The following is a 13,141-nucleotide window of genomic DNA, read 5'->3' as shown; positions in this document are numbered from 1 at the left end:
AGACGAGGGAGAGACTTCCCAGTCCAGAGGCCTACAGTGGGAAAGAGGCAGGTAGGCTGGAGGAGCTTTCAGAAGGCCTGTGTGGCTGAAGCACAGTAAGCTGGGCAGGGGCAGGGCTGGAAGAGGCTGCAGTCAGACTGCGCAGAGCCCTTTGGGATGGGACGGGGGTTGGATGTTTTGGAGCATTTGGAGCAGGGCACTAACAGAACAGACCCCAGCAGACAACCTAACATCTGCCCTCCCTGCAGCTCTGTGCTCTGCTTATCACTTCTGTAAGCAGTAATACTTACAAAGGGATAAAAACCTTATTTCTTTATGGAGAAAGATTTCCCATAATGGAAGCAAAGAGAAAGCAAAGAGGCATAAGAAAGTGATAGTTCTGGCCGGGCGCGGTGGCTCAAGCCTGTAATCCCAGCACTTTGGGAGGCCGAGACGGGCGGATCACGAGGTCAGGAGATCGAGACCATCCTGGCTAACACGGTGAAACCCCGTCTCTATTAAGAAATACAAAAAAAAACTAGCCGGGCGAGGTGGCGGGCGCCTGTAGTTCCAGCTACTCGGGAGGCTGAGGCTGGAGAATGGCGTAAACCCGGGAGGCGGAGCTTGCAGTGAGCTGAGATCCGGCCACTGCACTCCAGCCTGGGGGACAGAGCGAGACTCCGTCTCAAAAAAAAAAAAAAAAAAGAAAGTGATAGTTCTAGGCGAGGTATGGTGGCTCATGCCTGTGATCCCAGCACTCCTGAGGTGGGAGGATGGCTTGAGTCCAGCAGTTTGAGACCAGCCTAGGAAATGTAGCAAGACTCTGCCTCTACAAAAAATAAGAAATATTAGCCAGGGATGGTGGCAAGCGCCTGTAGTCCCAGCTACTTGGAAGACTGAGATGGGAAAATCGCCTGAGCCCAGAAGTCAAGGCTGCAGTGAGCTGTAATTGCTCACTGGGTGACAGAGTGAGACCCTGTCTTAAGAAAAACAAAGAAAGCAATGGTTCTTGGGCAAAAGTTTTATGGGGAAACTAAACAGTAGAAGAGGCATTTGTAAATTCAGGGAAGCTTAAAGGTCTTGGGATGTAAAAGTCAAAGGTCTCTTGTGGATCAGGGTTTCTCAGCTTGGGCCCTGTGGAAATTTGGGGGCCAGGTCTTTTTTCATGATAGGGGCCTGTCCTGTGCATTGTAGGATGTTTAGTAACATCCCTGGCCTTTGTCCACTAGGTGCCAGTAACAACCTCTCTCCAACCATTAGTGTCCTGACAATCAAAAATGCCTCTAGACACTGCCTACTGTCCTCTGAGGGGCAGAATCACCACTAGTTGACAACCACTGCTGTAGAGGTACAACGAAATAAGCATGCTCCCAAAAGAAACTTATGGACCTTTAAGAACTTTACAAAGAAATGAATGAAGAGAGAAACTACAGCTGAGAGCAGAAATGGGTAACTGCAGTTGTCTTGCTTTGTTGCAATTTTTTCAGTTCCAAAGCAAGCCCTGTGTGTTTAGTGGGCGCTCAGGGAATCCTACAGGGTAATGTAGGACTTCTCTGCTTTCTGAGGACTGCGGCAGTCCTGGTAAGCATTCAATCCTCTTTACCTTCTGTAAAGGTAATCAGTGAGGGCCAATCACAAGGAGCAGACATAGAGGCAGGAAGCAAATCTGGGCTGAGCCACTGGCTGGGTCAGGAGGGGTTGTGGGGAAGGAAGAGAAGGGAGACCTTCTCTTCTGTTGGTCGTGGGACGGTTCTGTGGGCCAGACTCTGGGAAGTAGTGGCAGAAAGCTGAGGAACAGGCTCTACTGCAGTCTCGATAATGAAGACCAATACATGCGTCCTAAACTGAGTTACCTCCAATTCTCACCTCTTCCTCTGTGGCTGCACTGGAGGAGGCACAGGCACCGCTCCTTGGGACTGCTGGCCTGCTCTCCTATGCTCTAGAGAGCTCAGTGCAGCATCCCACATGCCTCACCTCCACCCAGCAGCCTCACTCATGACCTGCATGGGGCAGACGTCACCAGTATCTTTCCACAGCTTCCCCTCTGACAGTTGTCAAAGGAAACAGAAGGCAGCAAAGATGCGGAAGCAATGACTAGGATTTCAGGGTGTGAAACAAGCACTCTCTCCTTCGAAAGCAACCACAACAATCTTGAGCAGGAACCAGCAGGCAGAGGCACCCTCAGTGGCTGACCCTTCTGTCGGGCGTGACCTACGGCATCCTGTATTTTGATCACACGACAACCACTTCAGTTCTGTGTCACTCCTGGTCCTCATAAATGGAGAAACAGACATGCCTGTCCTGAGATCCCTTACGGGGACATGTACCTGTCTGAACCATGTTCTTGTGTTCAGCACTATCCTTGAGAGAGTGGGACATCTGAGCCACCTAGGTGGCTCATCTACTTGTTACAAATATTTTAGGCAGAATAATTCAAGCTAAAGCGAACATCCTTGGAACTCCTGAAGGGGAAAAGAACTCAAAATGAATGGGCAATAAAGAACTAAGGAGACGCTTTGTCTTGTAAATGACCATGGGCTGAAGCACATGTATGAATTACATGCCCCGTTTCTTGGTTTCCCAAGGCAGCCAGAGCAGAGTTCTGTTCACATTGTCTTGAGCTGGGGCTTGCAGGGGTAGTCAGAGCAGCATCAGCAGCAAGTTAGTTCCACAGCTTATCTGAGCTCAGTGACAACAAACTCTTCTGGTCTTACAGAGGACCAAGAATTGTTCCAGGATGGGGGAGTGAAGGAACCCTTAGGAAGCAGGCGTCTTCTCCCCTCAGAACACTGACCACTATACCTCCTGTTTGATGCCACATCATCCCCACCCCACCCCACCTCCTCCCTACATCTCTCTTCACCAGCAGGATAAAAGAACACAAGCACTTGTTTATGGCCAATGCCCAGAGCTGGCCCTCTGGGCAACAAAGACCCTGAACGAAATAAAACACATAGGAGATGGAGAACAAAAAGGGGCAGAGGGCACTGAAGCTTGCGGGCCTAACTTCCTGATTTCCTGTGGGCACGTGACCTGTGAAAGGACCCCTTAAACAACTGGACATACAAGAAATGGGGACATATCAAAGTGTTTTCCTTACAAAACTTAGTTACAGGGATGACTCATTTCCTTATCTTTAAGTTTACAGATGTTGTAAGAAAAAGCAGGAACTGTGGTGACTTTTATATTAATAGACAGCATGGAGATTTCGTCGCTGACAGCAGGAGGCTGAGAGCTGTTACATAATTCCACAAATGAGAGGGACACTATTCATTCCATTCCAGGGTTCATGAAAGACTTCCCCTGAGAGGCTGGGTGCAGTGGCGCACAGCTGTAATCCTAGCACTTTGGGAGGACAAGGCAGGTGGATCACCTGAGGTCAGGAATTCAAGACCAGCATGACCAACATGGTGAAACCCTGTCTCTACTAAATACAAAAAGTTAGCCAGGCGTGGTGGTGCAAGCCTGTAGTCCCAGCTACTTGAGAGGCTGGGGCAGGAGAATCGCTTGAACCCAGGAGGCGGAGGCAGTGAGCCGAGATTGCGCCATTGCACTCTAGCCTGGGCAACCAGAGTGAAACTCTGTCTTTAAAAAAAAAAAAAAAGAGCCGGGCGCGGTGGCTCACGCCTGTAATCCCAGCACTTTGGGAGGCCGAGGCGGGCGGATCACAAGGTCAGGAGATCGAGACCACGGTGAAACCCCGTCTCTACTAAAAATACAAAAAATGAGCCGGGCGCAGTGGCGGGCGCCTGTAGTCCCAGCTACTCGGGAGGCTGGGGCAGGAGAATGGCGTGAACCCAGGAGGCGGAGCTTGCAGTGAGCCAGGATCGCGCCACTGCACTCCAGCTTGGGCGACAGAGCAAGACTCCGTCTCAAAAAAAAAAAAAAAAAAAAAAAAAGGCCAGGCGCGGTGGCTCAAGCCTGTAATCCCAGCACTTTGGGAGGCCGAAACGGGTGGATCACGAGGTCAGGAGATAGAGACCATCCTGGCTAACACGGTGAAACCCCGTCTCTACTAAAAATACAAAAAAACTAGCCGGGCGTGGTGGCGGTGCCTGTAGTCCCAGCTACTCGGGAGGCTGAGGCAGGAGAATGGCGTGAACCCGGGAGGCGGAGCTTGCAGTGAGCCGAGATCGCGCCACTGCACTCCAGCCTGGGCGACAGAGCGAGACTCTGTCTCAAAAACAAAAAACAAAAAACAAAAAAACAAAACAAAAAAACACTTCCCCTGAGAAATTACAGAGGTGAAGGGTGAAGAAGGTTCCTTTACTGCCACACATGAATGGCACAGGCCCAATAGGAAGACTCTGGAATCAGGAAGGCTTTCTTCCAGCTGTGAAGGAAGTATCTCTAAGACACTTCCTTGTGGAGACACTTCCTTGTCCATCACACCACAATGCTAGTCTGTGAAGCTAGCAGAAAAAGACCAGGGATCCCCAGGCTAGGAAGCTATGTACAAGGCAGGGCAGCTGTTGAAGGCAGGTCAAGTTCTAGAAAGAAGACTCTTGCTACTTAGGGCAGTGCTGCTTTTGCCTGGGATAGTTGGTAACAACCTGAGTCAACCATCTGATTATTCCAACCCTCTGGCTACTTATCCAGACAAGATGGCCCTGTGATGTAACAACTATGACCAATTATACGTTACATAGAGAAGAGAAATTGAGTATGTGTTGGGGGCAGCGAGAGGCAACACAGACCTAAGACAGTGAAATCAATCATGCTAGCTGTTCTAATTGCAGAGTCCACCAAACTGTAATTAGAAGTCTTTGTATGCTGGGCCGGGCGCGGTGGCTCACGCCTGTAATCCCAGCACTTTGGGAGGCCGAGGCTGGCGGATCACAAGGTCAGGAGATCGAGACCACAGTGAAACCCTGTCTCTACTAAAAATAGAAAAAATTAGCCGGGCGCAGTGGCGGGCGCCTGTAGTCCCAGCTACTCGGGAGGCTGAGGCAGGAGAATGGCGTGAACCCGGGAGGCGGAGCTTGCAGTGAGCCGAGATTGCGCCACTGCACTCCAGCTTGGGCGACAGAGTGAGTCTCCGTCTCAAAAAAAAAAAAAAAAAAAAAAAAAAAAAAAAAAAAAAGAAGTCTTTGTATGCTTTCGCTGCTTCTTACGCCATCCAAGACTATAAAAGTTGTGCAATTTAAAATTCAGTAAAGATCAAAGTGGTTTCCAACTACTGAGATGAGCAAAACCCAGAGTCAACACTGTCAATCACTGTTCATCTGAAGGGCAGCACTGCAGGCAAGTGGTAGCCTGGAGATGAACATTATTTATTTATTTTTGAGACGGAGTTTCGCTCCTTTTGCCCAGGCTGGAGTGCAATGGCTCGATCTCAGCTCACTGCAACCTCCGCCTCCCGAGTTCACGTGATTCTCCTGCCTCAGCCTCCCGAGTAGCTGGGATTACAGGCACATGCCACTATGCCTGGCTAATTTTGTATTTTTAGTAGAGACAGGGTTTTACCATGTTGGCCAGGCTGGTCTTGAACTCCAGACCTCAGGACATCTGCCCACCTGGGCCTCAAAAAGTGCTGGGATTACAGGTGTGAGCCACCGCGCGCACCTCGCCCAGGATTAACATTACAAACAGCACGGCGATTTTGTTTGGTTTGACCACTCTGACAAACACCTTAAAAAGAGAATAAATCTGACTTACATTCTGAGCCACCAGAGTAGCCATGTAGCCGCTGCCCCATGGAACTCCCCCATCCTGCTTCCACCACTGTTTGCTCAAGCAGCAGCACTCACTAGTCCCATCCCCAGGAAGCAGTGTGCTTTTCTAGAAGCCAGGAACACTTCAGTGAGCAAAAGGTTCTATAAGTCACACTTACGTAGGAAGAATAGAGTTCCCCGGTCTCTGTAATTTCACCCGCCATTTCCAAAAGTGAGGAAGGGCTGGCAGCCGAGGTTCCTTAGGTGCAGGGGCGGCGGCTGCTGCAGCTCCTTAAAACAAAAGAGCGGAGTTCACCTGTCGGATGGACTGAGATAGGGGTGGGAGGAGGCTTGTAGACTTCCCCCACCACCTCTGGTTCTTTTATCACAGACACTTAGGGCCTCAGTATCTGTCACAAGACTCAACCCCGAGGGAGGGGTCACCCCGGATGACAGAAATCTGGACGATTTCTTCTAACTTTTCCCTTGCTGTGCATGGCACTGCTCTGTGCCCAGCACGGATGTTTTCAATGCTGCTCGGAGTGCAAGTGATTGAAAGGGCCTCTAAAGCCACTAAGTCTCACTCACCACAAGAGCCCCCTTTCCACGCTCTGGGGTGGTTATCCCCATTTAATTCCAGGAACCAGGAGCTCGCTACCACACAGGGGAGCCCAAGGAACTGTCTGCCGCCTCTGCCTAGGGCAGGGAGCTGGGGGCTTTCCTACATTACCCCTCCAACCCCACTCAAGGCCCTAAGGCCTTCTTTTCTTAACGGGACCTCCACTCCCTGGCCCAACCTAATCTCTTAGGGTTCCCCACCCTCAAAGCTCCCTCTTTTCTCAAGAGCCCCACTCCCAGCCTCTCCCTCTCTCTGCCTCCTGGAGGAGTCCCGAGTCTGATGCAGCCCCGCCCCGCCCCAACCTATCCCATCCCGTCCAGTCCTCTCTCGCCCGTCCCGACCCGACCCGACCCGACCCGACCCGACACCTGCAGCACAGCCAGCTCCGAAGCCACCACCTCCCGCCGGTAGGCTGCTGCCGGCGCCAGCTGTCCCGCACCAGCGTCCGCACCGCGCATGCGCCCGCCCCGCAGCCCACCTTCTTCGGGCGCGCTGACTGGGCGTCTCGCGGGGGCGGGACCGGGATTGGGGCAAGGCGGCTGCCGTCAGCATGGCGGAAGTGGGCGGGGCGCGCTGTCGCGCATGCGGGAGGGGCGGCAGCCGGTCGGGCCTGGGAGAGTGGCTGGTTGGAGGAGGTGGATCACACCTTCTGCAGTGGACGACTTCGTCGGTGGTGGGTGGGTGTGAGCTTGGCAGTACCCGGGTCCGCGTGGTTGGAGGGTCGAGGAGAGTGGTCTAGAACGCCACTTAAAGGGGAGGGCCTGAGACTGAGCCCGCCTTACCCTGAAGTGGTCGGGGGCGGGGAGGAGGGAGTGGGCAGAGCCCCGTGGGGTGGTCGCCACGGTGAGGTTGGAAGCAGGTTTAAGGCAGGGCTGAAAGTTGACTCTGGGTTGGAATCCCTGGACTGGGGCAAGTAATGGGAGCTCTGGAGATAAGGCTTGGTACTTGGTGCTTGGGTTTGAGGAATCGAAGTTCTGGGGAGTGGACGGAAGGAACCGGCAGAAACGGAGCCCAGGCGTGGCCCCCTGGGGTGGAAGTCAAAGATTGTTTAATTATCCTTAACCAGCCCGGTTCTCTTTCTTGCAAGAATTTTTGGAGTCTGTATTCTCTGGAGTGTCTGGAAGGAAAGAATGACGTAAGTCAACTTAGCCCCAGCAGGAACGCCGGAGCGCCCACCCAAAGTTGGAGGAAATTCAGGGTCCTGAAGTCTTTGCTCTCCCTCTCTGCATGCAGGCTGCTACCATGAGGTTGAATCAGAACACCATGCTGCTGGGGAAGAAGGTGGTACTTGTACCCTACACCTCGGAGCATGTGCCCAGGTATCTTTCCTGCTTGACATAGGGCGCGTAGCAGCATCCAGAGCTATGTAAGGTACAGCCCCAGTCTCAGGGCTATTTCCCCTAAGAAGAAACATTGGTTGTGAGAAATAACTACATATGAGGGGGGAAAAAAAAGGCTGGGTGCCGTGGCTCACGCCTGTAATCCCAGGACTTTGGGAGGCTGTGGCAGGAGGATCGCTTGAGCCCAGGAGTTCGAGACCAGCTTGGGTAACATAGCGAGACCTCGTCTCTACAAAAAATATAAAAATTAGTCAGGCATGGTGGTGCACAGCTGTAGTCCCAGCTACTAGGGAGGCTGAGGTGGGAGGATTGCCTGAGCCTAGGAGCTGAAGACTGCGGTGAGCTGTGATTGCACCACTGTACTCCAGCCTGAGTGACAGAGCAAGAACCTGTCTCAAAAAAAAAAAAAGCCGGCACAGTGGCTGGCACCTGTAACCCCAGCACTTTGGGAGGCTGAGGCGGGCGGATTATGAGGCCAGGAGTTCGAGACCAGCCTGGTCAACATGATGAAACGCCGTCTCTATTAAAAATACAAAAAATTAGCAAGACTTGGTGGCAGGCACCTGTAATCCCAGCTACTCGGGAGGCTGAGGCAGGAGAAATCGCTTGAACCAGGGAGTCGGAGGTTGCAGTGAGCCAAGATCACACTGCTGCACTCCAGTCTGGGCAACAGAGCGAGACTCCGTCTCAAAAAAAAAAAAAAAAAAAAAAGGCCGGGTGTCTCACTCCTGTAATCTCAGCACTTTGGGAGGCTGAGGCAGTTGGATCACGAGGTCAGGAGTTCGAGATCAGCCTGGCCAACATGATGAAACCCTGTCTTTAAGAAAACTCAAAAAACTTAGCTGGGCTTGGTAGCAGGCACCTGTAATCCCAGCTGCTTGGGAGGGTGAGGCAGGAGAATCGCTTGTACTGGGGAGGGGGAGGTTGTGGTGAGCCGAGATCACACCACTGCACTCCAGCCTGGATAACAGAGCAAGACTCTGTCTCAAAAAAAAAAAAAAGAAAGAAAAGAAAAAAGGCTGGGCGCAGTGGCTCAGGCCTGTAATCCCAGCACGAGAGGCTGAGGTGGGCAGATCACAAGGTCAGGAGATTGAGACCATCCTGGCTAATACGGTGAAACCACGTCTCTACTAAAAATATTAAAAAATTAGCTGGGCATGGTGGCGGGCACCTGTAGTCCCTAATACTTGGGAGGCTGAGGCAGGAGAATGGCATGAACCCAGGAGGCGGAGCTTGCAGTGAGCCAAGATCGCGCCACTGCACTCCAGCCTGGGTGATGGAGACTCCATCTCAGAAAAAAAAAAAAAAAAAGAGACCAGCCTGACCAACATGGAGAAACCCCGTCTCTACTAAAAATACAAAAACATTAGCTGGGTGTGGTGGCACATGCCTGTGATCCCTGGGCAACAAGAGTGAAACTCCGTCTCAAAAAAAAAAAAAAAAAAAATAGCAGAAGCTGGGGACTGTGACTTCCTTGGAAGGAGCTGCCCATCCTCTTCCCTTTCTTTCTCTCAGCTTTCTTTTTGGCCTTTCAGCAAAGAATTGCTTTATGTAAACTAAAATGTGTAAGAAAAAGAAATTGTCTTTTCACCTTATCATAAATTAGTGATGTTTCCCTGGTGCCAGGGATTATGTTCAGTTCTTGGAGACTTAATGTTAGCTTGTCCTTAAACTCTGAGCTGATGAGTTGTGATATCTACCATTCTAAAGGCCAGGACTGAGTCCTGATGGGATTCCTGTGGGGGCAGTTGGCACATGGCTGGTAGATTGGGATAGGGGTGCTGTAGCTGGGTATTCTCTACTTGTAGTGTTCGGTTTGAGGGTTCCTGGTGCCCTAACTTTGTGGGGATCTGTCCAGCCGCCTTTGTTGAAGTCAGCTTGCCATATACTTCCCCTTCTGGAATTTGAAGAATGTTTGGTTTCAGACTGCTCCTCCGCACTGATCCGAGACAGGATAGGAAGTTGGACAGAACTGACTCCTCCTGCTGTTCTCGTGTAAGACTAGCTTGCTTCTGGGTCTTGTGCCTGTGGCCCCTGCCTTAGGAGCAGTCATAACCCTTTGGGTCTTCTTTGAGCCCTATGTTAGCCCTGTGGGGTTCTGGACCCTCACATTATAAGGTGTCAGACATATGCCTCTGAATGAGTCCTCCGTGTCTAAGGTCACCCCTCTGTCCCAGCAGGTATCACGAGTGGATGAAATCAGAGGAGCTGCAGCGTTTGACAGCCTCAGAGCCGCTGACCCTGGAGCAGGAGTATGCCATGCAGCGCAGCTGGCGGGAAGATGCAGACAGTGAGGAGTGCCCCCCACTCCCCCTAGCCCTGGTACTGGGAGGGCTGATCCACAGTCAGTCTCCAGGTTCCCTCCCTTTCCCAGTCCCGGCTACAGAAGTTTTGTGAAAAGCCTGAAAGGTGCTGGAACTCCTGTATTCTCAGGCCCCTGAAGCCAGTCCCTGTGGCTGACCCTTCTGTCCTCTTCCCCACGCACTGCGTTGGGCTTGGAAGGATTTAGAGAAAGTAGAGCATCTGGGGCTCTGGCTGTAAATTTCCACCCTGCCCCTCACATCCCTCACCACAGCCTAGTGTGGTGACCGTGCTCCTCTGTCTTCCCTGCTGTCTTAGAATTTGGTTGCTGGTTGGAGAGGCTTTTTCTGTAGGAGGCAGATTTGGAGTTTTGTAATGAGCTGAAGGAAGCTCTGGGACCCCCTCTTCTCCTGGCAGACTCAGAGATGCTGGTCTGCAGTGCTCTGGTTTGGGTAGGAATACCATCCTCTCTTCTCTCCTCTGGGAAGTGTGTGTGATAGCCCTGTCACCTCCTCCTCAGAGTGTACCTTCATTGTGCTGGATGCCGAGAAGTGGCAGGCCCAGCCAGGCGCCACCGAAGAGAGTTGCATGGTGGGAGATGTGAACCTCTTCCTCACAGATCTAGAAGACCCCACCTTGGGGGAGATCGAGGTCATGATTGCAGGTTTGTTTCACCTAGCCCTGCCTTCCCCCAACTCTTGGCTGTCAGATATGCTGACCCTGAGCCTGCAGAGGCCGCATAGGGTGGGCACTCACAGGGCTCACTGGGAGGCTCCATGTTGGTGAGCCCAGGGCCTGGCTGGGCAGCCTGCCCACCTAGCCCCCCTCTGCCTGGTGGTACACCCCCAGGCACATCACTTTACTCCTTGTACTTAGGCGTGAACTTAACCCTTGGTATGGGGTATATTCAAGGATGGTCAGTCCCATACTTGGGGTGGGCTTGGGGACCCTCAGAAAATAAATGGTCTTCTCTGGAGCATCTTATATTACAGGGGGAGGCCCTCCTGTTTCTGCTCCTTCTTGGTCCTCAGTTTCCCCCAGGTGGCTACTGACTATCCCCGTGAGGCAGCATACTGACTCCATGAGGTAAAGGAGTCAGCTTTGAAGTCAAATTGCTGGGCTACAAGCTGTGAGGCCTTTCGCACTTCTCTGTGCTTGTTTCCTCGTCTGCAGAATGGTAATGATAGTAGCAACCTCAGAGTTGTTGAGAATTAGATGGTGTCTGTCAAGTGCCCACACTGGAGCCTGGCACATAGCATCAGTGCCACTCCTGTTGTTTCTCCTAGAGCCCAGCTGCAGGGGTAAGGGCCTTGGCACTGAGGCCGTTCTCGCGATGCTGTCTTATGGTAAGAAAGTGTGAGCAGACAATGCGGGAAGTGGCCAGGCCCCACGTGAACCTTGTTCAGGTCTGAGGGTTGGGGGCAGGTGAAGGTTCCTCCTCTGCAGCTTGGGACAGGAGGGGTGGGGATAGGCGCCTCCTTACTTGCCCCTCTCTCATCTGCGAGGAATGACCACACTGGGTCTGACCAAGTTTGAGGCTAAAATTGGGCAAGAAAATGAACCAAGCATCCGGATGTTCCAGAAACTTCACTTTGAGCAGGTAAGGATGTCCTTGGGCGGAGTGGGACCTAGACCTGGGTGGTGGGCCTGGTGGTGTTAATACTGTAACTTAGCAGGCTTTGTTCTCTCTGGCTCACGTAGGTAGCTGCGAGCAGCGTTTTTCAGGAAGTGACCCTCCAACTGACAGTGAGTGAGTCCGAGCATCAGTGGCTTCTGGAGCAGACCAGCCACGTGGAAGAGAAGCCTTACAGAGATGGGTCGGCAGAGCCCTGCTGATGGCTGGGCCTTGTGGGCAGCCACCCTTTGTGAGCAGGGTGTTGGGCCCACGCACTCCAAAGACCAGAGCCCTGCACTGGGAGAGTGCTCCTGGCCCAGCCCCAGGCTGGGAATCACCTTTCGGGGCCCTTCAGACTGTGGCGGGGCTTGCTGTGGCCTCCCTCCAGCTGGCGGTGTGGCTGAGCAGACTCCAGGGCCAGGGCCAGTTTTCTTCTCCCCTCCTGGCCAAAGCCAGATCCAGACTCTAGGAAACTGGCATGGAGGGCAGGAATCCATGGGAGATGTTGGGATGAAGGTGGGAGCTGGAGGTGCAGGGGTACCTGGAGCATGGATGGGAGTGGAGAGACCTTTCTCCTTGGAGGCCAGAGGTGCTGCCCTGGCTGGGAGTGAAGCTCCAAGCATGGCCAGCTTTCCTAGTTTTCCCATTTAGTCTGTATCAAGAGCTACCAGGAGGCCCAGCCTCCATGTCTACTCAAGGGCAGCTTGGTCCTCTTGTCCTGCAGAAGCAGGCTGCTGTGACCCTGGGAGCTTGACCCGGGAACAGCAGGTGGTCCAGAGAGAGTGTGGCCTGGCCCCTCAACCTAGCGTCCCTCCTCCTGTCTCCTGGAGCCAGTCTTGAGTTTAAAGGCATTAGTGTTGGATACAGCTCCTTGTGGCCGGAGAACACCCCTCTGTTGATGAAGCTCAGGGTGCACTGAGGAAGCAGAGGCCCCTCGGGGTGCCCTCCTGAAGACAGCGTCAGGCCATCAGCTATGTCCTTCTGGTGCTCTCACATCTGCTCTTCACCCTGCACCTCTAGGAGCAGCTGCACCTGACTGGCCACGTGGGGGCAGTGGAGGCACAAGCTCAGGGTGGCCGGGCTACCTGGCGCCCACGGCTCACAAAGTAGAGCTGGCCCAGTCTCCCTCCACCTGAAGGGGGCACTCTGACTCCTAACAGTCTTCCATGCCCTGCCATCATCTGGGGTGGCTGTCAAGAAAGGCCGGGCATGCTTTCAAAACACAACCACAGGAGGCTTGCAGGGTATTTTCCAGGCGGGGAAACAGTCTTAAATAAGTAAGGTGACTTGCCTAAGGCCTCCGAACCCCCTTGATCCTGGAGTCTCACACCAGACTGCATGTGAAAAACTGAAACTGAAAACATGCCTCAGTATAAAACGAACATCATAAAATGAACGTGTTGTTTGCTGTGGCTCCCTTCGTTCCACGTGTACCTCAGCAATGGGAGTTCCCTCCAGGCCACCCATTCCTTCCACCAGTCTTCAGGTTAATGAAGAGTCAAAGGTCCCCCAGGGCTTCCCCATCTGGCAGATGAGGTAGGGAGGGGCCCCTCCACAACCCCTGTCAGGGGGAATCTGTCAGGGGTCAAAGGGTAGAAGCAAGGGTGGGGTGGGGACAGGTCAGCTGAACAGG

General features: G+C 52.9%; 2 protein-coding genes across 31 annotated transcripts in view; one reads left to right on the top strand and one right to left on the bottom strand.

Moving 5' to 3' along the window:
* Positions 1–6,699, bottom strand: part of TMEM104 (transmembrane protein 104) — a 78,829-nt gene extending 72,130 nt beyond the window's left edge. For 11 of the 13 annotated variants that reach the window (XR_012426114.1, XM_074020354.1, XM_074020353.1 and 8 more), the window contains exons 1-2: positions 6,621–6,699; positions 5,813–5,924 (exon numbers count right to left, since the gene is read on the bottom strand). Coding sequence is in view for 10 of the 13 variants with exons in the window: in XM_074020354.1 (XP_073876455.1) it covers positions 5,813–5,857 (45 nt within the window). In the remaining 3 variants the exon portion in view is untranslated. Of the gene's footprint in view, positions 1–5,812; positions 5,962–6,620 lie in introns of all 13 variants that reach the window. The other 2 variants (XM_045376747.3, XM_074020349.1) reach the window with 1 other exon arrangement.
* A 130-nt stretch (positions 6,700–6,829) lies between these two features.
* On the top strand, positions 6,830–12,904 carry NAT9 (N-acetyltransferase 9). 18 transcript variants are annotated; one of them, XM_074020362.1, is made up of 8 exons: positions 6,830–6,925; positions 7,340–7,387; positions 7,486–7,571; positions 9,773–9,882; positions 10,414–10,557; positions 11,180–11,239; positions 11,399–11,493; positions 11,595–12,904. In XM_074020362.1, the coding sequence occupies exons 3-8, from the start codon at positions 7,495–7,497 to the stop codon at positions 11,727–11,729; spliced, it is 621 nt and encodes a 206-aa protein (XP_073876463.1). In that variant the 5' UTR covers positions 6,830–6,925; positions 7,340–7,387; positions 7,486–7,494; the 3' UTR covers positions 11,730–12,904. The 18 variants fall into 18 exon arrangements, with proteins under 18 accessions (XP_073876463.1, XP_005584936.2, XP_005584937.2 ...); XM_005584879.4 differs by having other exon boundaries at positions 9,770–9,882; XM_005584880.4 differs by having other exon boundaries at positions 6,830–6,929.
* Positions 12,905–13,141: the final 237 nt, after the last annotated feature.

This window comes from Macaca fascicularis, chromosome 16 (assembly GCF_037993035.2).
Source record: "Macaca fascicularis isolate 582-1 chromosome 16, T2T-MFA8v1.1".
In the NCBI taxonomy this organism is placed as follows: Eukaryota; Metazoa; Chordata; class Mammalia; order Primates; family Cercopithecidae; genus Macaca; species Macaca fascicularis.
This window is presented reverse-complemented; position numbering and strand designations above follow the sequence as displayed.